Genomic DNA, 26,586 nt, shown 5'->3' with positions numbered 1-26,586 from the left:
CGCTGTTCTACGGTTCCCCCACCAAAACCCGCCCCGGGAACGGCTCCCGCTGCAGCCCCCGCTCCGTGTCTCCTGCTCCTTCCCCGCTGTGTGTCCCACGCCCGCCCTGTTGCGGTTCGCTCACGTTACACCGATGGGCCCGCTGATCTCTCATAAAGGCGAGAGCGAAGGTGCGCGGAGCTGCAGGCTGGGGAGCCTCACCCTGATCCTGGGAAGGCGGCGGAGCCAATAACCCCCGGAGCCCTTTCCAAACACAGCGAGGACAAGGAGATGTCTGGGATCTGTCAGCACAGGTTACTAAGGGCTTCCATCCCTGATGCCTTCTGCATCGAAATTACCAGAACGGTAGATTTAGAGTAGACGTTAGGGAGACATTCTTCCCTGTGAGGGCAGAGAGGCCTTCTTGGTTGCCCAGAGAGGCTGTGTCGGCCCCTGGATCCCTGGAAGTGTCCCAGGCCAGGCTGGATGGGGCTTGGAGCAACCTGGCATAGTGGAAGGTGTCCCTGCCCGTGGAAGGGTCTGGAACAGAATGAACTTTAAGGCCTTTTCCATTCTGTGGCAAGTTCAGGGGATGAGGAGAGGGTGGTGGATATTGTTTGTTCTCCACCCATGTCCAGTTCTGGGCTCCTCAGCCCAAGAGAGGCATGGACATACTGGAGGTGCCATGGAGATGATGAAGTGGGTGAAGCACCTCCCCTGTAAGGAAAGGCTGAGAGAGTGGGGACTGTTCATCCCATTGAAGAGCAGAGTCAGGGAGGGCTCATCCAGGTCTGCAAATACCTGCAAGGAAGAAGGAGCCAGGTTCTTCCCAGTGGTGCCCAGTGCCAGGAGCAGAGGCCATGGGCACACCCTGAAGCACACCAGGAAATACTTTTTCCCTGTGACAGTAACCACAGGCTGGCTCCGGTTGCCCGGGCTGTGGAGTCTCCATCCTCGGAGGTGTTCAAAAGCAGTTGGGATTTTCTGAGCAGCCAGTATTAGATGGCCCACCTTGAGGCTGGACCAGATGACCTCAGGAGTTTTTTTCCAACTTCAAGTACTCTGAGATGCTGTGAAACATTTTGTATCGAGGTGTGGACATGCACACTCCTATCGTAACAAATCAACAATATTTCTTGAGGCTGTCTTCCTATGAACTGACATTTTAACCATCTAGCCCCAGCACCAGGCATACAGCACTGCTCATACTGCATTTATTTTTTATCTAGTTAAATAATTAATTTTTTCTTTGACATCATGGGCAACAGAAGTCTTTTTTTCTAGGTGACACATGGAGCTTCACATCCTTGATTTCTCAATCAGTGTCATCACTTTTCTTCTTTTGGAGGTGATAGCCAGTTTCCAAAAACGAGCAAAAGGACCAAGGGACTCACAAACAGAAAACATTTTCAAAATTGCAAGTGTTACCTCTAATTTTAGCACATGTCTATGAAAACCTCTAAATTGTATCTAGTAAGAGAGCTGACATTTGTTACACAATTTACTAAGAGCTGTCACAGTCCTGAACAAGTTGTAGCCTGCCGGAAAGCTGTGGTAATTTGAAGGATTGTGATAATTAAGAAATGTAATGCCAATGGGAATTCAGCTCCATACCTCAGATGGCCAAGGAGGAGAGACAGCCCTGGAGTGGCTGGGGTCCCTTCCTCAAGACAGCAGATACACAAAATTCTCTAAGGAAAGTCTATGTCTTTCAGCATGACCTAAAAACTTAAAAACTACATTCTTCTTCTTATGTGTAGTCCAGTGTGGTGATTTGACAAACCTGGAAGCAAAACATCTTCCTCTTCTTTGTTTTTCTTTTAAAATTTAATTTTGTCCCTTTAGGCTTGTTTTGTAAAGGTTGTGGAATCCCCACCCCTGGAGGTATCCAAGGCTGGAGAGGTCTTGGAGCACCTTGATCTAGTAGAAGGTGTCCCTGTCCATGACAGGGGTGTGGAATGGGATGAGCTTTAAGGTCCCTTCCAACCCAAACCAGTCTGGGATTCTGTGATTTGATGCGGAAAAGACAAAAGCTGTTGATCTAAGCAGACAAGGTACAGAGCAGCCCTCTGCCCTTGGGAGGTGCTGAGGCCTGAGCAGGGAGCAGCAGTGGTGGGACCCACTGGTGGCACCTCAGAAATGGAAACCTCAGGATGAAACACTCTTAATATGTGGGACCTTAACTTTTAATTCTTAACCTGCTTGGGGTTGTTGGTGCTTGCTTTTTAGCTGGGGGAAATGGTTCTTCCCAGGTGCCAGTGTGTTGAAAAGTGTATGGAGGCAGGCAGGCTGGCAAGGACAGTGAGACTCATTTTATTTTTAATAACAAACATTACAAAGTCTTGAGCATTCATGTCTAAGCAACTGTCAGTTTTCACATCAGAGATTCATTTGTTTCTGCCAGACGTCTGTGTTGTAGTGAATTACCTTGAGCTAGTTGCAAAACTTGCCTGTTACAAAACTGTAATTAATGTTTCAGAAACTCGGGGGAAGATTTGTTATTGGCAGGGTGAGTATGAATCCCCAGACACAAACATTCCTCCAAGATAACACTGTAGCCCTTGGTGTTACCTACACACACATGCAAAAATTACCCTTAAATCAGGGTAATTAATCACACAGATGTCTTCTGTACACATTTAAAATCATTTACAGCTATCACTTTGGCTTTTTGGTGTCCCTCACTCCCAGGGCCTGCCCTCTTCATTGCCCCAAACTGGTTTTTTCCTGTCTTTTTCCTCATTGACACAAATATTGATGAGCCGGTGCATGTCTTCACTGATGATCCCTCTGTACAACCACTGATCCACCACAAACACAGGAAAACCTGCCTCTACTCCACATCCATGCAACTTGGAGCGGTTGTGATACTCTCTTGCAGGCATGGAGCCCTCACCTTAAATTCCTGAGTCAAATCTAAGAGAACAAAGCCATGTCTCCCAGCGAGTTTGGGAACAGGGATAAGAACCATAATGTGGCAAAATCCCAACAGAGAAGGACTATTTCATACCCTGACATGTTTCTGAGTCCCATTTGTTGGAATTTGGTGGATTCCCAATTGGAGGCACGATGAGATTTCTTGCAGGGAGGTTGCAGCCAAACCCTGCTGAAATGCCAAGGATGCACCTTGCCCATATCAGCTTTTTCTGGAGCAATACCAAACCCATTCTACTACTCACACAAAAGACTAGGAGAATAACTTCCAGTTTTCTTCACGTGAGAACTGCAGGCTCCAGAGCAGTAGGGACACACTCCAAGGTCTGGGCAAGCAAGGTCCCTCTGTGCAATCCTCTGAGCTGACAGCAGAGCCCTGGGCTCCGTGTTGCTCTGCCCAAGAAGAGCTGACATGAGCAGCTTTGCTCATTTCTGAGCACTTGAGGGGCTCCTCATGGCTGCTGTGGGATTCACAGTGACCCCTCTCCTTCTCCAGCTGCCTCCGAACAGACTCAATCCCACGCTCCAGCCTATGGCAGGAGAACCTTCTCAAGATCCTCTCCTGATGGAGCAATGTCTCCTGTGGCTGCAGTGGCTGGAGAGCTCCATGGCTTCCCCACAAATTCCCAGGGTGACAAGGGCTGGAACTGTTCTTGCCTTTGTGCCTCCACTTGCCACATGTGAGAGCAGTGGGACAGCTCTGTGAGCCAGAGAGAACTGATTCAGGTTTGTAAACCTCTTCAGGGAAGGAATTAAACTTTGAATCATCCCTCATCATAGAATCATAGACTCATTTCAGCTGGAAAGGCCCTCTAAGATCAGTGAGCCCGACCATTAATGCAGCACTGCCACGTTCACCACTAAACCATGTCCCCAGGTGCCACATCCACTTGGGTTTTAAATCCTTCCAGGGGTGGGGATTCCCCCACTGCCCTGGGCAGCTGAGTCAGTGCCTGAACATCCTTCCCGTGAAGACAATTTCCTTAATATCCAACCTAAACCTTCCCTAATACAACTCAAAGCCATTTCCTCTTGTCATCCTGGGAGCAGAGCCCAAGCCCCACCCAGCTGTCCCCTCCTGTCAGGAGTTGTGCAGAGCCAGAAGGTCCCTCCTGAGCCTCCTTTTCTCCAGGCTGAGCCCTCCCAGCTCCCTCCTGGTGCTCCAGCCCTTTCCCTTCCCTGGATGTGCTCCAGCTCCTCAACATCTTGTCATGAAGGGCCCAGAACTGGCCCCAGGATTGAAGCTCAGCTTACCCATAGTCTGACAAGTGCTTGTGTGGGCAAAAACAAAGACTGAGGTACTTGACTCCCCAGCTGCAGGGACAGCTGCTGGGGTAGAGGGACCAGCAGCATCGAGCCACAGCCCACACTGCTCCTGGAAACTCTCCCAAACTTTGGTAAAAAATTTAAAGAAAATTGCAGGAAAAATAATTCCATAAGGGTTCTCTGTCTTAAACTGCCAGTAGCACACTCCAAGCAACATCAGTGCAGTTGTATCTTGAAAAACTTCCCCAAGAAAGCTCCAGAAATTGCTTTGCACTCTGACAAAAAGAGGGATGGGACTGTAGATGCTGGCACAAGGTCAGTACAAGGTACAGGTGTAGCTGAGGGGTGAGTGGGATGTTTATCCCAACAGGAGGAACAGGCAGCCAATGTGACCAAGTTTAAGGTAAGGTAGGAAAGAAGAGGTCAGTAGATTAAATTCTTCTGCTTCAAATTACCCCACAGAGCTAGGAGAGGCATTTATGAGAATATATTAATATATTTCCAGCTGTTAAACAAGGATTAAGGGCAACATAGCCCCAAAACAAGGGGCTAATGTACAGAGAGTGAGGATAAAATAGCTCAGAAATGGAGTTTATGGTCCATTTGGAGTTTATGGTGCACAGGCCCCTCCCCTCACCCCCACAACCTGTGCCACTTCTTCCCTGGCACTTACATACCTAAATACCCTTCTTCATGCTTCTGGTTGTTGAAATGTCCTCTGGCACTTTCCCAGGTGCTCACAAGGAGCCCTGCTGATCCTCCCCGTGGCGTAGTTAAAAGGTCATGGGGGACTGGGAGGCATCTGAGCAATTTAATGTGCAGCTGGGTGTGAGCGGGGTGGGTCCAGCCCCAGGCAGGGCAGCACATTCTCAGCTTTATCCCACAAGCTGTGCTGAGGAGCTGGATTTTAAACTGCTCCCAATCTGGGGCAGAGGCTTTTCTTCATAACTAAGGGCAAGAGGATAACTGGGAACTAGAGGATTTTTCTTCTTGCTTTCCAAACCTTCAAGTTTCTAGGAATCCCACAGGTGAGGCAAAAATATCTTCTGTGTTTGTCTTCCATTTGACTTCTTAATGTCATACTAATGCATTTGGATCAGGAGCTGGGATCCACCTGCATGGTATCCCAATGCATGTCCCCTGAGCAAATCAGGGTGTGCTCCAGGGCACTCTGCTGCTCTCACTCCCTGGGTAATCCTTCCACCAAGCTCTCAGTCAAGGGAAAGACCAGCACCTTGGAAAAACTGCTAAATTCTCAATTTGGTTTCGATTTTGTTAACACAAATGTCTTGGCTTCAACTTTGTGTCTTGCATTGTTTCACACGTGAGGGCAGAGCCCCCCATAGCTACTGCAGGGGGATAAATGTGGACAAGTCAGTGCAGTTCAGCCTCCTGCATGTCCTGTGCCTCCTGCATCACCTCTGCCTCTACTTATTGCACCTGCACCTCCTCTTCCTCCTGCATCTTCTCTCCCTCCTGTGTTGCCTCTCATTGTTGCCTTGCCTTTGGCCCTTGTTCACCTTTAGTTCTGCACCCTCTGCCCAAAGGGGCAGCCCATACTGGTACCACACAGGACACAGTTCCACGTCCCTCTGTGAAAGACTTTCTGGAGGCTGGCTGGAATTAATCAGCCGGACCATGGAGAGGTCACAGCTGTCAGCCACATGTTGTGGGGCTGCAGCTCCTGAGAAGCAGTATTAGATACAATATCAATTTCCTAAAAGTTATAAAGTCATAGAATCCCAGAATGGTTTGGGTTGGAAGGACCTTAAAGCTCATTTTACTGCACCTGCTGTGATGGGCAGGGACACCTTCCACTAGACCAGCTTGCTCCAAGACCCAACAGTGCATGGGGTAACCTAAGAAGTGCAGGGTTCTGAATACTTTTTGGTCAAACCAAGCTTTGAGAGAAAGGAAAAAAGATAGAAAACTATAAGGGAGTGTGACAAATGGGCTTTTCAGGAATGGAAAAAAAATGGTAAGATTTGTTAAGAAGAAAATTCTTTTTATGCCTTAAAAACATGACAGATGATGCTGAGAAAGCATTGTAATGGCACAGTCAAAAGTCATCTGAAAATGAAGTTTTCCATTGTGGGCCTCCTTTGACCCCATTAACTGCAGACATTAGAGCATTTCATGTCCTTTTTTATCCTGTTAGGCATCCATGGGGCCTCAGTTAAGCTGGGCTGTCACTCAGGACACTGAGCTATGGGCTGGGGTGGCTCTGATGTGTCAGCAAAAGATGTTTAACTGTAGGACAAACAAATGTCTCTGGCCTTCAAGAAACAATTTTCCAAAGGTTGAACTCATATTGACTCATGCCAGCGTAGCAGAGAAATGCACTCGGCACTCTCATTGCAGCCTACCAGGAATCAGCAGCATTTCCTGTGAGGGAAAATAGTGGAGAGGAGCCAGGAATGAATAAGCAGCCTCATTGCATTGTGGATCATAAAACCTCTTCCTATGAAAGGGCTAAGTAGGGCTTGTTAAAGCATTGATGAAGGCAAAGAATAAAATTGCAATGAGGTATACAGGATAAAATTATAACCTCCAGGTAGGATGGAAAGAGGTAATAAAGGAATTGGCCTCTTTGGGAGGTAGCTTATGTCATCTTCTCCTGGAGCATCTTTGCCTGACATAGAATGTCCAGTGAAGAAATCTCTCCTAATATCCAACCTAAACCTCCCCTGGTGCAACTTGGAGCCATTTCCTGTGGTCCTCCTGCTGTGTGTCACGTTCCCCAAGAAGGATGTGCATCACACAGGGCCCTCAGAAAGAGCTTCTGCACCTCTGCCCATGACACAGGGACCGCGTGAGTCTGGGACAGACTTTTTGTTCCCACCACTGAAGAGGCCTGAAGGAGGCCACTGGAGTTGGCTGATGTGCTGGAGGCTTGTGATGTGTTTCTGTGGGAGGAGTTGAGCTGGGCTGATGCCAAATCATGGCAATGGATGAGCATTCCATAGGAATTTACTTTGTCTCAGGGTCCCATGGCCAGCAGCAAAAACATGGCGAGTGACTCCCCAGTGTGGAACCCAGACAAGATCGACCTTTTGATGCTGTGAAATCCTGCAAGACTCTTTTAAATTAGTGACATTTGTTGGCAGTGGTACCTACAAGCAACAGTTTTTCTTCTAGTCAGAGAAGAAGTGAGAACATGTGAGGGAAAACAACGTGGTGGCACCAAGGTCAGTGGAAAAAAGGAGGGGGAAGAGGAGCTTGGGAGCTGAGAATCCTCTGCAGGCCATGGTAAAGGCTGTGCTAAAACAAACTGTCCCCCCACAATGCATGAAGTCCACAGGGGATGCACAGATCCACTCACAGCCCATGGGAAAAGTGCTCACACAGGGTGGGTGCATGGCAGAGAAAGCTGTGATCCAGTGGGAAACCCAAATGAAGAGAGAAGGCCTCTGCTTTCACAGAGAGAGAAATAGAGGGCCCTTGCTCCCAAACCAGAGCAGCCCACCCCTAGGGGACTGCACCCCATGGATGAGTGACCCACACCACAGCAGTTTTGGGAAGGCTGTTTGTCTGTTTGTCTGTTTGTCCATGGGAGGGACCCCATGGCATAGCAGGGACATTCCTCCTGTCCCTGAGGGAACAAAAGACCTCAAGTGCCAAACTGACCAAAACTCCCATGCCTTGTCTCCCTGTGCTGCTGCTGGGAAAGAGGGAGGGGCTGGGAGGGAAAAAAGGTGTTTCAGAAGCTTATTTTACTTCTCATTATCCTCCCCTGATTGCTAATAATAAATTTACTCTACACCTTTAAATTTGAACCTGTTTTGCCCTTAGAGTGTTTTTTTCCCCAAGCCCTTATCTCAGCTCACGAGCCCTTTGTTAAATTTTTTTTCCCTCTCATCTGCCCAGCTCTCTGTAACAAGAGAAGAGAAGGGAATGACTTTTGTGGGTGCCTGGTGTTTGGCCAGTGTTAAACCCTGACAGAGTGAGAGGCATCCATGGCCCAAGGAACTCCAGACCCTGACAGACACAGGCATGCTGACCACTTAGAAGGATTGATCTTATGCTTCCAATAAATCTTCTCTTCTGCCCAAAATCCTTCATTTTTTTCCTCCCAGACTGATTGTAATTCTCAGCATGCTTTTTGGTGTTCTCCATGACATCCTTGGTAGAACTGTCCCAAACCAGTGCAAAGGCTGGACCCTCCTGGTGAGCTCCCACTTTTGATGCAAAGTGATTCACTTTGGCATTACCATTTCACAAGCACAGATCCTTCATCCAAGGGCTATAGCACAAAAGATCTGAAGAAGTGTGTGTACCCAGAATGAGGGCCCTGGCACAGGTTGCCCCATCCCTGGAAGTGTTCCAGGCCAGGCTGGACAGAGCTTGGAGCACCCTGGGATAGTGAAGATGTTCCTGTCCATGGCAGGGGTGGAACAAGATGAGCTTTAAGGTCAATAAATCTTCTCTTCTGCCCAAAATCCTTCATTTTTTTCCTCCCAGACTGATTGTAATTCTCAGCATGCTTTTTGGTGTTCTCCATGACATCCTTGGTAGAACTGTCCCAAACCAGTGCAAAGGCTGGACCCTCCTGGTGAGCTCCCACTTTTGATGCAAAGTGATTCACTTTGGCATTACCATTTCACAAGCACAGATCCTTCATCCAAGGGCTATAGCACAAAAGATCTGAAGAAGTGTGTGTACCCAGAATGAGGGCCCTGGCACAGGTTGCCCCATCCCTGGAAGTGTTCCAGGCCAGGCTGGACAGAGCTTGGAGCACCCTGGGATAGTGAAGATGTTCCTGTCCATGGCAGGGGTGGAACAAGATGAGCTTTAAGGTCCCTTCCAACCAAACCAGTCTGTGATTGTGATTCACTGAAATTCCAGTGCAGCCTGGGGCTTCTCCCTGCCCTCAATGGAGCTGGAGCCTGGTCCATGGTTACAGCTGAGGGTCATTCTGCTGCTTCTTGTGATTTTGGCCAGCACAGTGGCTCTGTGGCTTGCAGGAGAGGGAGGTGGGGCAGGCAGTGTCAGGGAGAGCCCAGCAGTGATGCCAGGGTGATGGTCTGTGCTGGTGGGCACCCACAAGGCTGGACTCCAGGGGCTCCATGATGCCAGCAGTGCACTGAGAAACACTATCCCCAAACTGGAAATGCTGTGCTAGTGATTAAATTGCAGACTTTCCCTAATTAACACAGATGCCAGAGAGATGTTTTTCAAAGGATGTGAGAAACTCAACAGCTGTTGAATTTGCACAGCCAACGTGCAAGAAAAAGCCCCATGGGCAGGAGAACATGGTCCTCCCAGAGGAGCTGCTCTGCTCTCTCTGACCTGCCAGGCATGACCCTCCAGGGACACCTGCAAAATAACCTCAGAAAATAGAATTATAACTTTCAGTAATGCAATGTGTCACTTGTATCTCCGACTTTCACAAGGGATGCAGCACCTCCAGCACCTCCTCTGCCTCTGCTCTTGGCTAAATGCTTTTGTATGCCACAGGCAGTGACAGCCACCTTCTCTTTGCAGCTGTGAGAGATGCAAACCTGCTGGCTCAGCTAACCTGCCCTCTGCTCTCCAGCAACAATTTCCTCCTCTCCAATTACTCCACCTATTAACACAATAAAATCATGCTTAAGAAGGATTTTTCCTTGTGAGGCTGGTGAGACCCTGGCACAGGTTGCCTAGAGAAGTTGAGGCTGCCCCATCCCTGGAAGTGTTCAAGGCCCAGTCAGATGGGCCATGGGTGGAGTTCCCTGCTGAGAACCAATTCTTTGCTGATGTTTCTCTTGTTAGAAATGATGACAGGCTGCCTCATGCTTTGCTCTGGAATGCAGGGAGGTTATCAGGCCACCACAAGCTCCCTGCACAACACTGGAGCTGTTTGGGACACAAGGTTTAGCAAAAAAATCAAAACCTGGGGGAAAAAAAACAACAAAAAAAGTAGAGGAAATCATGGGCTTGGGAGGTCCTTCCCAGAAGACAGAGTGAGCGGAACATTATTTCTGCAGCTTTCTCTGCATCATGAATGGTTTCTTACCCAGAAATTCACTGGTGCACTGTAGCAAAGGTCCCTCTGGACTGGAGGCTGCACAAGGGCTGTGCCCACACTGAGCTGCTCCCTGTGCAGCCTGGCACAGCCTCACAGGCAGGGCCTCGAGGCAAGGACAGCAGCAGAGCCCCAGGGGTGCAAGCACTGCTGCTCACACACAGCACAGGAGCTTGATGGACCTGTGGATGCAGCTCCTGACCTGCAAAACACACAAGGGCATCCAAACATGCACTTCAAACCCTGGCCAGACTCCCAGAGTGCTCCAACACCCCAGCTCTCCTCCAGACCTCTAAAATCACAGGCACATTTACATTCCTCAGGAAGTTTCCACAAAAAAAGCAGCCCAAGGACTCACAGAGGATCACCTGAAAAGATGCAGAAGCCTCAAATACCTGAAGGTAAGAGCAGTCATTAAAAAGGCATAAACAAAGGGCATCATGATTGTTTTGCCACATCTCCAGACTTGAAAGGAGGCTGAAATAACCTTTATATAATCCCATTAGCATTTTCCAGCAAATACAAGGCATTTTAGGAGACTGAACAATCTCTTTTCTTATCATCCAGAAAGGTTAGAGGTATTTATCTGATTTAATATTTTATAATTTATATTAAGTGACACAGAAGAATAAAGCAGGCAGGCCAAGAGGTGGCTGCAGTGACACAGCAGAAGCCATCCCCTGCTCTTCCAGCAATGCCCAATGGCCTGGGCATGAGCCAGGGAACATCCCCTGACCATCAGCTCTTCAGAAAAGTGGATTTTGTGCTGTGCCCTGCCTTGGTGAGGACCCCAGATGCCCAGGTCACACTTACAACACTGCCACTTGACCCCTTTTCAGTGTCACATTTGCAGGAGCTGGTGCTCTACCATCACATTCCCAGGGGGATGAAACATCTTCTAGAATCACAGGATCATGGAATTATTAAGGTTGGAGAAGCCCTCTAAGGTCATGGAGTCCAGCTGCCAGGTTCACCACTAAACCACATCCCCAAGTGCCACATCCACTGTTTTTGAACACTTCCAGGGATGGTGACACCACCAGTGCCCTGGGCAACCTGTGCCAAAGCCTGACCACTTGTTCTGTGAAGAACTTTTCCCCAGAATCCAATCCAAACTTCCCCTGGTATAACTTGAGTCAGTTCCTATCATCCTATGCCTTGTTCCATGAGAGCAGTGCTCAATCCCCACCTGGCTGCACCCTCTTGTCTGAGAGTTATGGAGCACAAGAATTCCCCCTCTGAGCCTCCTTTCCTCTGGACTGAGCCCCCTCAGCTTCTCCAGACCCTTTCCCAGCTCTGCTGCTGGCTCTGGGATATTTCCCAGCCCCTCAATGTGTGTCTTGGAGTGAGGATCTCTTGCAGTGCCTGCATCTCCAGCCTGCCTGTCCTCTGTCCTTTGCCTTGTCAGGAACACAGCCTTGACCAAACTGCAGCATCCTCCATGGAGGGAAGGACTGAGGTTCCCTCTGTGGAAGAAGGAACATAAAGGGGCTTGGTCTCAAAAATAAGTTCCAGTTCCCAGGAGGAGCCAGGGCAGGCAGTGCTCTCCACAAGGGTGACTGTGAATCTGCAGGAGCAGCAGGTCAGGAGCAGCCTCCCTCCCTCTCTGGGAGCCCAAATTAAATATTGATAATTATAATCAATAATTATCTCACTGCCCTGAGGGCAGGTGGGCACCAGGGACCTGTGGGTGCCTCCTTTCTCCAGCCATGCAGTCCTTGAGGAAGTATTGCCTGGTTTTCATCTCTGGTAGGGAATGGAAATGAGGAGGTTATTCTTTGCTGAAACATTCTGGAAAAGTCAGAGCTGAAATCTCTCACTTTTCTCTTCCATCTGTTTATTTTTACCACTTAATAACACGTCTGTCTTGTCAACTGTTCCTGACACTGTGGCAAGAAAATCCAACTGAGTGAAGACAGATTTATCAAAGAGACATTAGCTCTCCCTTACTGTGTGACACCATGTCAGCTCTTCTCCTGCACATGAAGTCTGCTCTGCAATTTCAAAGTGTGTCTTCTATCTCTTTGAGGGGGTGATATGACCAATATATTTGAAATTGTTGCTTGTTATGCAAAAGGTTATCCAAACTGTGAAGATAAGAAGCAATTTCAAGTGCTTCAAGGAGCCTCCTTTTTTTTGATGTGTTTTTCTGTTCACTGGCACATGATGCTACAGACCTAATTTCAAGAGATTAGTAACAATTGCAAAACAGTCACTGAAATAATCTGTGATAGAGAACAGAACTCTGGGACAGCATGAAAAGTCTGTGCAATCAATAATTCCTCACCATTAATAAGAAAATCGTGGTCTGCAAGCTTCACTGTGACACCAGAGCTGCTCCTGCTTCCCCAGGAGGTGCCTGAATGAAGGTCAGCAGTGTGAATCTCCTCATGACTCACCTCAGGTTTATTAGCTTGACAGAGGATGGCTTCCCTCACCCCTTTTGTTTCAAACTGTGCTCCTGGTTTCATTCCTGAACCATTCCCCTGATGGGGAGGCCTGGAAGAACTGAATCTGAACCATTTGACATTTTCAAATAAACTCTTTTACCACTTTTTCCTTATTTTCTTGCCCTGCCACGAGTTTGTTTCATTAATTTTGAATCCAGCTAAGCTGAACCAATGTCCTTGTTTGCTTTTTGGATAGGGAGCAGGGATTTTCACTGAAACAGAATCTTGAAACTCCCAGTTTGGTGCTCAGAATCACTCAGAACACATGCATTCTTCTGGGCATATTCTGGTAGCACAACCACAGCCTTGGTTGGGAGGGACATAATCCAACAGGACACATAATCCAGCTGGAAGCAGGACAGAGCTGGGGATGTCTCCATGTGCAAAACATGATGGGTAAAGGCTGGCTGTGAGAGCAGCACCTGGGTTTAGTGATTCCCTCCTCACCAGAACTGAGCCTGTCCCTCCCATGTCTGCCTTGTGCATGGTCCTATTAACTCAGAGACAGTTGACTTCCAGGACCTGGTGTTCCAGAAGTGATCCTCAGCTAATGAAAGCAACTCTCAGCTTTTCAGAAAACAGGTGATTCCCGTATCCCATCAGTTCACAAGATCATCCTCTTCACTCCTTGTCCACATGAAAGGCAGCATGAACTTCTAGAGAACCATAACCTGTCCTTTGGGAAACTCCTTCCTTCCCTGCGAGTCAATGGCTCCTGAATGCTTCAGGAGCTCTCCTGCCTGGGAAAGAAAAATAAAACCATGTTGTTGGATCTTGGAATTTCCCTGTGTGTCTCTCTGTATGTTTTATTGCACTGTGAGCACATTCCATCAACAGCACCATGCACTCTGCCCCTAATGTGGGGTAGGAAATGATCTGGCAGGTTCTACACAGCATGGAAAACCTCTTATTGCAGAAAATCAGGAGAACTTGCCAGTTTCTGAAGAGTAAATTCAGATTTACATCTGTGAGGGAGAAGGATTTGTTCCAAAACGATGGAAAGAGTTAAGTGAGCTGGTAAATGAAATTACTCAATATTGCCCCATACTGATTTTTTCCCCCCAGAAATTCCTCCTGAAATGAAGTACCTGTTTTGTGTTTCTTTCTCTTTGGTTGAGGCTGGAGTGTGGCTGATACGAGACAAATGCACCTTTCCCTTCCTTTGATCACAAAGATGCCAACTGAAAAGAAACCTTCAGGAATCTGCTGCCAGGCTGGGGTGGATCTGCCATGCACATGTAACAGACCTCTCCACTGCACTTGGGCCCAGGACTTTGCAGTAACAGACTGAAATGTCCAAGATTCCCTGATTTCTCTGATTTCCACTGCCTTGTTTTCTCAATCCTTTTGAGTATGCTTGCCTTGTTTTGTCAGGAACTGCCAAACCTCAGCAAATGAGTGGAGAACTGCATCCCAAATGAATTCTGTAGCAGAAGAAGAACGTACCAGGCTGTTGTCCAAGGTCCTTCCCTTCAAAACATCTGCCCTAGCAAAAAGGAAAAGAAGGGCATCTATCTAAAAATAAAATTATTGAATATTTAGGTGCTGCTATTTTCATCATATATTGTTTTAAAGCTTCAGTTCACTTGGTGCTTTTCAAAGACTTGGGTGAAGGAAAGCACCTGTATTACCTACAAAAATGTTCCAAGTGCTGTTTGTAGCCTCTGGGCACAGACTGGCCCAGAAACAGAGGAAATGGAGTGTGGCATTCACATTCTCTGGAAAAATCCCTTCACCCAGCATTTTTCTCCTGGGAAGCTGAGAAGCCTCAGAGAAAAGGAAATCAATAATTATCTCATTTGCTTCTCCTGTGTTGTGCTCATGGGGAATGTGTTTGGAGATTGTTTCATTGGTTTCATGTGAATTGTTTTGACTCATTGGCCAATCAGGGCCAAGCTGTGTCAGGGCTCTGGAAAGAGTCAGGAATTTTCATTGTTATCTTTTAGCCTTCTGTCTGTATCCTTTCTGTATTCTTTAGTGTAGTTTAGTATAGTATTCTTTAATATAATATAGTATCATAAAATAATAAATTAGCCTTTTAAGAACACGGAGTCAGATTCATCATTTCCTTCCTTCATCAGGGCACCCCACAATAAAAGAGTGGAGGGCAATGGCTGTGGAAGGTAGGGAGGCAGAAAGGGAATGTAAACTGGAGCTGATGTCTTGATCCTGCTTTGTTTGCTGCTGCCTGAGCCCTCCTCCCTTCCCACTGCTCCAGCTGGCTGTGGAGCCCGAGGTGCAGATCAGAAAGGGACACTGGGAATGTTGGGATGCCTTGGGTGTCCTGGATGCTGGGAGATGGAAACACAGATTTCCAGGAAAATTTACTGGCACTAAAGAGTTTAAGCACCATGAGGGGGTTTGGATTTCACATGAAAAGGTGGGGATGAAGGACCCATAGTTCCATCCCCTCCTAAAATGACTCCAGCTGAGGCCTAGGACACAAAGTCCACCTTTGGAATTAAGTTCCCAGACATGGCAAACCATCATCTCAGGGAATGAACCACCATGGGAAGGCTGCAGGGTCTCCTCGGAGGAGCAGAACTGACGACAGGGACAAGTGCTGTGGCTGGCACCAAGACAGGAGACCACCTAAGCCACCCAAGAGCCACCCTCACAGAGCAGATGGACACATCACAATGAATGAGGATTGTTTTTTATCTACACACTTCACCTGACATCACTTCATCCTATCTAGTCACTTGATCTGCCTTCTAAATCCAAACTTCAGTATTTTTAGTGACCTAAAAAAAGAAACAATGCTCACCCAGAAGAGCCTAGAAGCTCAGGCTGGAAGCATGAAACCCCAGCAGATCAATATTAAGTTACATCCTGGCAATTAGAGGGAAAATAAACATAGTTAACTCAGAGCCACGTCAAGCTTTGTACATTAAAAACACCAATAGTGTTTTATTCAGAAAAAATAAACAGCCTTGCTTTGAATGAGATAAACATTCACATCAGATGACACTTGGCATGGTAATGTGAGCCAGGAACAAGCCCTGCCTCAGTGCCTCAACAGCACAGGAGGCTGTGAATATTCCTGAGAGAAACCTCCTCCCAAATGCCTGCTCAGCCATTCCCACTGACCTGTCCCAGTGGCTGCTGCTGTTGAGTTGATCTTTGGTTCATCCTGAAATTAGTTTATTTTTTTCTGCTTTAGCTTCTCTATCAACCCATCTTAGTTAAACTACATCCTCTGAATTTTCTTTTTTTTTTTTGAGCTTTAGATTTCTTTTCTAGGAGACTTTCTAGTCTGCAGCCAGCTGGGGCCCCACTTCTTTCCCTTGGCTCTACTCACTGTGAGAAGGATAAAAGCCTCCTCTGTTCTCTTTGGACAGGTTTCCAGCACTTGTAGAATGGTTTATCTGGAAGCAACATTTCAGATTTTTCTATGCTGCAACTTGCACCACAGACAGGGATGTATCTTCACTGCTGAAGGAGAGCAAAACAGAAAATTCTGCTTCCAACCTTCTTTTAAAGCAAGACAGAGCTCAGGCATTCTCCCCACCCTGCTGCCCGTGACGTCTCAAGTTCTGCCCTCCAACCTCTTTCTTCCACAGGACCACAGCAGCCAGAAGGGATCTCCAGTGGTCTCTGGCCCAGCCCTCAGCCAGCTTGCATCAGGTCACTGGCACCTTCTGCAGCCCAAAGCGAACTTTTCTCCAAGGATGGGGACCCCACACTTCCCTAGGGTCACTGGCTGTTACTGAGCAATCCCCTTTGTCAAACATCCATTAGGAAGCAATCAGGGAGGGGCTGTGACACCCAGGCTGTCCTTTGGGCTCCCCTGTGGCTCTCTACCTAGTCCTTGGGGTTGCCCACAGCACAGACAGGCACACACAGAGAACAATTTGCATTAATAAGAACTTTTTTGAGGTTATCCTTTCTCAATCCTGGCACATTCCACCTCTCCTGTAGGATATTCTGCACCTGAACTTGGAGCTGCAGAGGGCTGAACACCCTTGAATGCCCTGCTGGAAGGGGCAGGTGTCAGTGCACCTGCCTGGGCACTGCTCCTGCCCCAGTGCAACACCAGCCTCCAATGTAAACACACTGCATGCAGCATCTGACCTTCCTTTTCCTGGCAAGCTACTGCCTCCCCCCTGTTATAAATACATAAATGCATAACTTAACACCTGCTTTGACAAGGAAACCGCACTGGGACCCTGTGGAGAGCCTGCACTGTTTCCCCTGGTTCCCTCAGCGCAGCCCTGTGTCCCTTGCACGGGTTGGGGACATCCAGCAGCCCTGGCTGGGATTTGAGCCACAGGGGTCGGTAGTGTTTGTGGGCTTCTCAATGCAGCAACATTTGTTTCCAGGCAGAAAACATCAGCCTGTGCCCTTGCCCTGCAGCAACACCGTTTTTGCCTGGCTGGTGGGTGGCTGTGTCCCCTGCCAGACACCACAATGACTCCTTGCTGATCCCACTGCTCCCACAGGACAGGGAACATTCCCAGTGGGAACTGAGGCCCTGCACACCACAGAGCACAGACAGGAGAAACCTTTCCCAAAAAGCAGCCTTGGCCTCGTTCACACAGGGCTGTGCCAAGGCTGGGAAGCAGCTGATGGATTCTGACAGACTGAGCACTCAGACTGAGGCCTCAATGACAGAGCAGCTGCCCAGGCTGAGGCTCAGGGCCTGTCCTGCCCCGGGCCAGGCAGAGCCAGCTCGTTCTCATCGTTCTCCTCGGGCTCACTGCTGAAGGTGGAGGAGGTGCTGCTGGGCAAGCTGTGCCCAGAGCCTGTGCCCAGGGAGCCCTTGGGCTCAGTGCCCAGCCCCAGGGCATCCTGTGGGCACACACGGGCAGGGGCTGGCTGGGAGTCCTTCCTCTGGCCGACAAACTGCCTCAGCAGGGATTTCTGCAGGGTGCTCTGCAGGCTTTCACAAGTCCTCTGGTTTGTGCTTGGCTCGGTGTAATGCAAATCCAGCTGCAGGACCACATCTGTCTGGAAGGGGAGAACAAAGAACACGAAGTGAATGGGGGAATCAGATTGGAAGCAGAGCTTTCCTAGTGCTGCTGTCAGCAAGGAGCCTTGGCTGCTGCTGTGCAGGCTCACAGCCCCATGCTGTGGCACGATGGAGCAACACTGCTGCCAGAGAAAATGGGCTGTACACACTCATACAGCTCACTGTGCCTGCAGGCCTCAGCCACGGAGCTTGGATTTCAGGATCTCTGCTGAAGTCAGGCCATGTGGGATCCCATCAGCTCCACCAGGGAGCTACCACTGCCAGCATCACCCCTGGGGCACAGGGGAGCAGAAAAAGAGTTTATAAAGAGAAAAGAGTTTATAGAGAAAGATGCCATGTGAACAGTGTCACATGCTCTGCACAAGCCCAGACAGAGGATACCAGTTACTCTTCCATCATCCACCACTACTGTAACCCCATCACAAATCCATCAGGCACAGTTAGCCCTGAGTGAAGCCATGCTGGCTGTCACCCAATCACTTCCCTATTTTCCATGTATCTTAGCATTATTTCCAGGAGATAACAGGAGATCTCAGCATCATTTCCAGGAGGATCTTCTTCATGATCTTGCCAGGCACCAGATGGGACTGACTGACTGTACTTACTCAGGTCTTTCTGCACCATGGCCAAGAGAAATGCATGTGGGAGAGAAAAGCATGAACCACTTACAGGGCTCAAGGCCAGGCTGGATGGGGCTTGGAGCACCCTGGTCTAGTGGAAGGTATTCTCTGCTTGATGAGCTTTAAGGTCCTTTCCAGCCCAAACCATTCTGGGATTCTAGGAACTAAAATACCCCTCAGACGGTAAAAGCCAACAGCTTTAACCAGCAGGGCTCCATAGGGATCTACTCACAGCCTAGCACTATTTTAGAATTTTATAAAAGATGAAGAAATAAGAGAAAAACCACATTTGTGACAGTCAAACCCCTGAAAACAGATCCCCAGCACAGCACTGTGCCTGAAACACCTGTAAAAAGCAGGGAGAGGTATAATGGAACAAGAAAATTCTGGCAGGCAATACCTGGTCCATGTCCCCAGTCTGCACTTAAAAGCAATGCAGAAAATCAGGGGAAGGTTCAGAAAAGAGCTCCAGGAACAATGAAGAAGTGAAAGCAATGCCATATGCTGAAGCACATCATGTACAGAGCAAGCAGAACTTGCTGCAGGCAGATCCAGGCAGCAGCTTGAGAGCAGCACTGGGTGTAAGATCCACTGGCTGTGTGTTAGGGGAGGAAGAAAAATCCAAGAATAAACAAGGTGCATACTGCTGTTTGAGGAGAAACAAGCCAGGGGACAAGCAAATCTGCTTCTCTCATGGTCTTTAAATAGTTAGAGGGTGTTTTGAAGTGTGCCAAAGAGGCACAGCTTGGATCAGGCTTGGCAGTGTCACTGTGATGACTGGAGATCCCGGCCAGCCCATGAACTCATCTCTCAGGCAAGCACACAGCCAGTGAGACAAAATTCCTCCACCTGAAATAACTGGGCAGCTCTGACCTCCCTGTGGGTGATGGGGCAGGGAGCAGCCCCCAGGCCAGGCAGCAGAGAAAAGCTGAACAATCCATGACTGGTGATGCCTCTCTGCTCTCAGCAGAGGCTGCTGTGGGTCAGCTTTGATAGCAAAGTCAGGCAGAGGAGACAACACAAAAGCAAAGAGCATCCACAGTCAGGTTCTGCAGCCTGATTGTAAATCAGAAAGATTTTGCTGAGGTGGAAAAGGTGAGGTGAAAGGTGGAAGGAGTGCTCTCCTATGGAAACATGCTGGGAGAGCTGGGTATGTCCAGCCTGGAGAAGAGAAGGATCCAAGATAACCTCAGAGCCCCTTCCAGTACCTAAAGGGGCTCCAGAGAGCTGGAGAGGGACTGGGAACAAGGGCCTGGAGTGACAGGACAAGGAGGAATGGCTTCCCACTGCCAGAGGGCACGGTTAGATGGGATATTGGGAAGCAATGCCGCCCTATGAGGATGGGGAGGCCCTGGCACAGGGTGCCCAGAGAGGCTGTGGCTGCCCCATCCCTGGAAGTGTCCCAGGCCAGGCTGGACAGGGCTTGGAGCAACCTGGGATAGTGGGTGGTGTCCCTGCCCATGGCTGGGGGTGGAACAAGATGAGTTTTCAGGTCCCCCCCAAACCCAAACCAATCTGTGATTCTCTAAAAGAGGGTGGCTTTAGTGCCTTGAAGACCAATAAGCTCCTCTTTGGTCTGGCTGTGACAGTGACACATGGTCAGAGAGGTAGATCTGGCTCCAGCCATGCAGGTAAGGACACCAGCTCCATGAGAGTGCAGAGCTGGGGAAATTTGCACCTGGCTTCTCTACCTGAATTTTCTGCAGTGCACAGAGCTGGAAGATGCAGTCCAGCTCCTCCCTCTTGTACACAGAGGCCAGCAGAGTCTCCACGTGGTCCAGACAGCTCTCCCTCTGGATGGCCACATCTTCTGTCTCCTGGGTCAGGAAAACAAGAGGAAAGGCAAGGAAATTTCAGCATCAGCATGAAGAGCTGAGGCACAACTGCCCATCAAACATGTGCTCAGGGCTTTGACTAACACACTGCCTGCTGGAAATGCTGGGCATCCTAATGGAAGTACTGCAGAAAGCCACAGGAATGCAGAGGTTTTACACACTTGCCTTGTATGTAATGAGAGGACCACAAGTGCCTCAGCATATGTTGCAGTTGAGATGGCCACGATACACAGAGCATCATCAAACAATATCAGAAAGCATCAACCTATACAGAGTAACACTTCAGAAGGCTGCAAACAGCTGCTCCTCTTCTTCAGCCCAACCTTTTACACCCCTGATGTTGATGCACTGCCCCTGTGTGCCCTCTGCTCCCTTTGGGGGTTGCTCAGTGCCCCTGGGCACTCCATGGCTCATTGCTGGCAGTGCTGCTCACAGCTGTGCCCATTCCCAGTTACCACAAACTCTGTGCCTACACCTGAGTACCTCTTACTGTGAAAAATGGGCTACAGGGGCATTTCCAGCAGAGCAGAAGCAGCACCAGCTGGTATCACAACCACTGTAGGGCCAGCAGTGTGTCATGGAGGGAGCAAGTTTTCCAAAGGCACTGAGCTGTGCTGAGGGCTGATTTAGCCCCCCACCATCTACAGAATGGCCAATTCTTGCTGAGTTGCTCAAATTTAACCAAAACAGCAGCAAAACAGCACTGAGATCCTCCTCAGTACCAACTGAGCCACAATAATACCCCAGGAAGAGACAAGAGAATAAAGGTCCTATGAAATCACAGGTCATGGAATATCCTGAGTTGGAAGGAACCCACAAAGGTCATTGAGTTCAACTCCTGGCCCTGCACAGACAGCCCAACACTTCCACCCTGTGCCTGAGAGCACTGTCCAAGTGCTCCTGGAGCTCTGGCAGCCTTGGAGCTGTGACCAAGTCCTTCTTGCCTTGGATCTGAGCCCTCCAGAATGGGTGTCAGACCACAGCCTACCAGCCCTTCCAGAAGGTTCCCTCTGCCAGCCAGCTCTGGCAACCATCCCAGTGTGATCCTTAGCAGGAGAAGTTGCCCTGGGCATGCTGGTGAAGGAGGCTGTTGGGATATTTAGGGATGTAGAAGTTGGAGAAGCCCTGGGAGCTCTTCCTGGCCCTCCCTGAACTGCTGCCTGCAAGCAGCCAAAGAGATTTGGTGCTGGCCAGGAGAGTATAAGGAAAAATATTGGATTCCAAATGCTGGCTGGGATCTGTGGGCATCAGGATCAGCCCTGCATGCAAGGCTGGTGGCACAGGAGGTCACTGGAGGCTGAGGAAACACCATTTATCTCCGTGCAAGAGAAAGCCAAATCCATCTCTGCACTTGGCAGCTCATTACAGGAAAGATACAAAACTGGAGGGAGCTTGGGGAAGATCAGGCCAGTGAATGGAGACCAAGGAGGCAGGAAGCAGGTCAGGCAGATGCTGCTGACACAGGGCTTTGGCAGCATGGCTGCACAAAGGAGGGTGCAGCCCCGCTGTGTCCAGCCAGTCCATCCTCCAGCACGTGCTCTGAGCTGCAGAGCTGCCTCCTGCCTGGGGCCCAGCACAGGGAGGATGTGGAGCTGCTGGAGAGAGCCCAGAGGAGGCCATGGAGATGCTCTGAGGGTGGAGCCCCTCTGCTCTGGAGCCAGGCTGGGAGAGCTGGGGTGCTCACCTGGAGCAGAGAAGGCTCCAGGGAAACCTCAGAGCCCCTGGCAGGGCCTGAAGGGGCTCCAGGAGAGCTGAGGAGGGACTGGGGACTGTCATGGACATCTTTTACGGAAAATCCTTTCATTAGGATTTTTCCTCCTGAGAAGCTGAGAGGTCTCAGGAACAAAATGTAACCAATGGTTATCTGCGACTGTGGAATGGAACAGATGCACCTGTGATTGGCCCATGTTGGTTGTTTCTAATTAATGGCCAATCACAGTCCAGCTGGCTCAGACAGAGGTCTGAGCCACAAACCTTTATTGTCATTCTTTCCTATTCTATTCTTAGCCAGCCTCCTGATGAAATCCTTTCTTCTATTCTTTTAGTACAGTTTCAATATAATATATATCATAAAATAATAAATCAGCCTTCTAAAACATGGAGTCAGATCCTCATCTCTTCCCTCATCCTCAGACCCCTGTGAACACGGGCACAGGGGACAAGAGCCTGGAGTGACAAGAGGGGAATGGCTCCTCACTGCCATTAGACATTAGGGAGAATGTGATCTCCACTGTGGAACTTCCTCCCTGCAGTACAAACCATGACTTACTTCCATGGTGGGCACAACTTTTTGTAGATTTCAAGGCCCTGTAAAATCGACATTTTTGCTTGTCTTGCCTAAACTACAATTGCTCCTTCCTTTCATTACTTTGTGTTTTAGTTGGCACACTTTTTTTTTTCCATGAAGCATGGACCCAAAACTGGACCCAGTGTTCCAGCAACAGCCAGGAGAGCCAGACAAGATCTCACACAAATCTCAGAGTTCTGGTTTGCAACCTTGCCATGGCTTTGTGCCCTGTTTCTGTGGCCTCAGCTGTTCTGGGCTCTGACCAGGACTGGTTCTCCACTCAGTACTTTTTATTCTTGCTCACATGCAGGAACTTACATCTGCTGAATAACAGCCTTGGCCTCAAATTGTACCTTAAGCTATCCAAATCCTTCAAAAATCTGCTTTGTAGCACCTTGGTGTTATGGGATCTGTGTATTCATCAAGCATATCAGTGAAAATAACAACCAATCCCACAGCCCTGATTTTCCAAAATGCCCAAACATAATCACCCTCCAAGAAGGAAAGTTTTCTCTTAGTTTTAAGCAGAATTTCCTGTGCATCAGTGTGTGCCCATGGCCTCTGCTCCTGGCACTGGGCACTACTGGGAAGAAGCTGGCTCCTTCCTCTTTGCACCCTCCCTGCAGGTGCTTGTAAACCTGGAGGAGCTCTTCCTGAGCCTGTCCTTCCAGAGGATGAACAGCCCCAGCTCTCCCAGCTTTTCCTTACTAGAGGGAGCCCAGTGTCCCCATGGGCATCTCAGGGGTCCCAGAGGGGGGTGGTGGCTGCTGTGATGTCTGAGGTGGGCAGGTGACACTCATGGAAGGACAAGCTGCTGCCTCTGCACACAGCCCTGGAGCTCAGTGGGAGCCAGCTCCACCATGCACTAGGACAAGAAGAGGGATCTGGCTGTACTGGGGTCCCTTTTTGTCCCCCTGATCCCTCCTGAGACAGCTCCAGAGGCAGGAGCAGGCAGCTGGGTCCCACTTCCCTCCAGTCACTGACGTGAGGCAAAGCACACACATACATGCTCACATACACAGACACAACTTTCATGCATGATGCTCACAAGGGGAAACGATGCTGCAGCTTAGGAATGGGCAGGATCAGGCTCCAAACCTCCTGGATACGCCACGCTGCATCAGTGACCCCACTGTGCTGAGGAGCAGTGTCCCTCCACGAGAAACAAGAGCCAAAAATCCACCACAAATGAGCTACACTTCAGGAGGAGGACCACAGAAAACAAGGGACATAGTTACAGGAAGGAGCAGCAAATTAAATCTGTACAAGTGGCATGGAGACCATCAGTAAAGCCCACACTGGGCACATGGTCTGTGTGGCATTCACATTCTCTGAAAAAATTCCTTCACCCAGGATTTTTCTCCTGGGAAGATGAGGAGCCTCAAAGAAAAGGAAAACAATTCTTATCTCATTTGCTTCTCCTCTGTTTGCTCATGTGGAATGTGTTTGGAGATTGTTTACCCACAGGTGATTGTTCCATTGGATTCTGGTGTGAGTTGTTTTCACTCTTTGGCCAATCAGGGCCAAGCTGTGTCAGGACTCTGGAGAGAGTCACAAGTTTTCATTATTATCTTTTTAGCACTCAGGAAGTATCCTTTCTGTATTCTTTAGTATAGTATAATATAGTATTCTTTAATATAATATAGTATAATAAAGTAACAAATTAGCCTTCTGAGAACATGGAGTCAAGATTCATCCTTCCTGCCTTTGTAGGGACATTTCCTAGCAAATACAATAGGTCTGGGAGGAAAGGTTTGAAAAAGGGTTCAAGGAAGCTGGTACAGCTCAACTGGGAAGGAATATATTGTTGCATTAAGATATATTAGCACAGCAGGCTAAAGAAGTCAAAAAGCCAGACCTACTTTCTAACACAGAAAACAGAATAGCTCTTGGCCTCAATCAGATTAAACGCAGTAATTTAATGAGGCAGGCCAGAAATCAATCTGAGGGATAACTGGTTAAAGGCATCCAACTGCTGCCAAATCTTTCTTGTGATGCACGAGGAACAAGGCAGGGAATCCACTGAGATGTGGAAGGAGCCTCAAAGAGGTGAATGCAGAGGAGAGGATCCTTTTCCACCTGGGACCAGCCATTCCCACTCCTCAGGACTCAGCCCAAGCACCCTCCCCGCGTGTGACCTGGGGAAAGCAGCGCAGGAGGGGACAGGCAGAGCACTCACGAGCTGGTGGAGCAGGAGCTGGGGCTCGGTGATGTGTGCCAGGGGTGGCAGTGGCTTGGCACACACGAACATCAGGTTGGAGAAGAGCCGCAGGAAGCGGAGCTGCACCCGCGCCCCGCACGGGAAGGTCACCGTCCTGCTCGGCAGCTCTGCAAGGGAAATTCCAGCACCATCAGCTCCTCTGGGGCTTCTCTCAACACCTCCCTGCACAGCAGAGTCCCTGAGGGCCACAGGCACCCCCAGCTCCTCCTGCCCACGCCCTGCATGGCTCACCTTGGCCGTGTCCCCAGCGCTCAGCGCCCGCTCCCGAGGGACAGATGGGGTCTGTCAGGGACCGGGCTTCCTTCAGGGTGTGCTTGATCTCCATCACCTGCTTCCCAGTGACCAGGGGATCACGGCCAATGTCTGGGGGAAACGGTGGGAAGAAGCACAAGGATCACTCCAGGCTCCTTACTGATCTCCCTGCCTTTCAGGCCCTACATCAATGTCTCCATGCTGCTTGGAGGCTACAGAGAGCTCCCACGGGGCATGGCCGGTGATTTGGAGTTTAGGGAAGAACAGTGGGTGGGATGGGATGGGATGAGGTGATGTGGAGCCACTGCTGTCTCTCCTCACCCCTGCCATTGAAGCGAGTGGTTTCCAGCTTCTCTTACCTTCTAACACATCCTCCAGCATGTGTGTAACCTTCTTCTCTTGCAGAATGTGTTTCTTCAGGTATTTCATGAAGATCCCAGAGCTGAACTCCCCATCCTGCAATTCATAGGCCTCTGCATCTTCACTCCTGCAAGAGTAAAGGTGTTTCTTCAGAGTCCTTGCAGTTCTGCACTGGGCATGAAGTCCAAGGACAGTCTGAGGTGGCCAACTCCATCCAGACTCTATTGGCTGGGTCAGAGTGAGCTTCTCAAGGAATAACACAAAGTGCTTTGGTTGTGCCCTAGAAGGATGGGCAGGCCACAGGACAGGAAAAAGCAGTGGAAGGGAATGGGATAGGACAGCACAGTCTCCTTTGCCAGCCCAGGTGGGTGACAAAGGTGAAAAGCCAGTGGAACTGGCACTGGACCAGTAAATAACACCCAGCATCTCAGGAGGCTTTGGGTGAGCTGCTCATGGGACATCCACCTGGGGAACCAGGCTGAAGATCAGGTGGCAGGAGCTGATGTCACCTTCACACACAACTTTCAACTGAAGCACAGGCTGATGGCAGCAGGAAGGGAAGGACAGAAGTGCCTGGACGGCACACCCAGCAGATGCAGGGTGAGAGCCAGAGGGAACATGAAATCCTCTCCATCCTCTCCAGTGCAGGAAAGGCTGAGAGGAGACAGGGCTGTGCCAGGGTCTGCTCCTGTGCGAGGCTGTGGGAATGCTGCAGTCACTCACGTGGAATAGCCATAGACAGTGTTCCCCCAGGGCTCCAGGGGCTGCACCTGGGACAAGGCACGTCCTGGGTTGTACCTGCAGAGGAGGCAAAGGCACAGGTCAGTGTCGAGCACATCTGTCAGCTGGAGGGGACAAATCCCACACGTTCCTCATGTCCATCTCTTAGGGGTGGCAGTAGGATCAACTCTCACCTCAGATATAGCCAGAGAGACTAAAGCTGGGAATCCCACCAAGAACCCAAACCCCAGGCAAAGGTGTGCTCTGTCCAGATGTGACTTATCTGCACTGCTGAGCTGCTCCCTGCCCTCAGCCTGGAGCTGTGGGTGCACATTGGCACCTCCTACAGAGGCTGGGTTTAACAACTCCAGGCAGCACCACAGTGCAGAGAACACACAGGCTCACCGTGGCCCCATGCACAGCTGTCCCATGGGGCATTCACATCCTCTGAAAAAATCCCTTCACCCAGGGTTTCTCTCCTGGGAAGCTGAGAGGCCTCAGAGAGAAGGAAAACAATTCTTATCTCATTTGCTTCTCCTGTGTTTTGCTGCTTTGGAATGTGTTTGGAGATTGTTTACCCACAGGAGATTGTTTCATTGGATTCTGCTGTGAGTTGTTTTCACTCTTTGGCCAATCAGGGCCAAGCTGTGTCAGGGCTCTGGAAAGAGTCACGAGTTTTCATTATC

General features: G+C 49.4%; 1 protein-coding gene across 1 annotated transcript in view; it reads right to left on the bottom strand.

Moving 5' to 3' along the window:
• Nucleotides 1-15,515: 15,515 nt before the first annotated feature.
• Nucleotides 15,516-26,586, bottom strand: part of LOC102036893 (mucosa-associated lymphoid tissue lymphoma translocation protein 1 homolog) — a 24,687-nt gene continuing 13,616 nt past the window's right edge. Inside the window, exons 9-14 of the mRNA XM_005425914.2 lie at nt 25,904-25,978; nt 25,180-25,307; nt 24,800-24,931; nt 24,527-24,675; nt 19,917-20,042; nt 15,516-17,583 (exon numbers count right to left, since the gene is read on the bottom strand). Of these exons, the coding sequence (XP_005425971.1) occupies nt 17,269-17,583; nt 19,917-20,042; nt 24,527-24,675; nt 24,800-24,931; nt 25,180-25,307; nt 25,904-25,978 (925 nt within the window). The 3' untranslated portion in view covers nt 15,516-17,268. The remainder of the gene's footprint in view (nt 17,584-19,916; nt 20,043-24,526; nt 24,676-24,799; nt 24,932-25,179; nt 25,308-25,903; nt 25,979-26,586) is intronic.

This window comes from Geospiza fortis, unplaced genomic scaffold (assembly GCF_000277835.1).
Source record: "Geospiza fortis unplaced genomic scaffold, GeoFor_1.0 scaffold317, whole genome shotgun sequence".
In the NCBI taxonomy this organism is placed as follows: Eukaryota; Metazoa; Chordata; class Aves; order Passeriformes; family Thraupidae; genus Geospiza; species Geospiza fortis.
The sequence above is the reverse complement of the archived record's forward strand: the minus strand, read 5'-3'. Positions and strand labels throughout refer to the sequence as shown.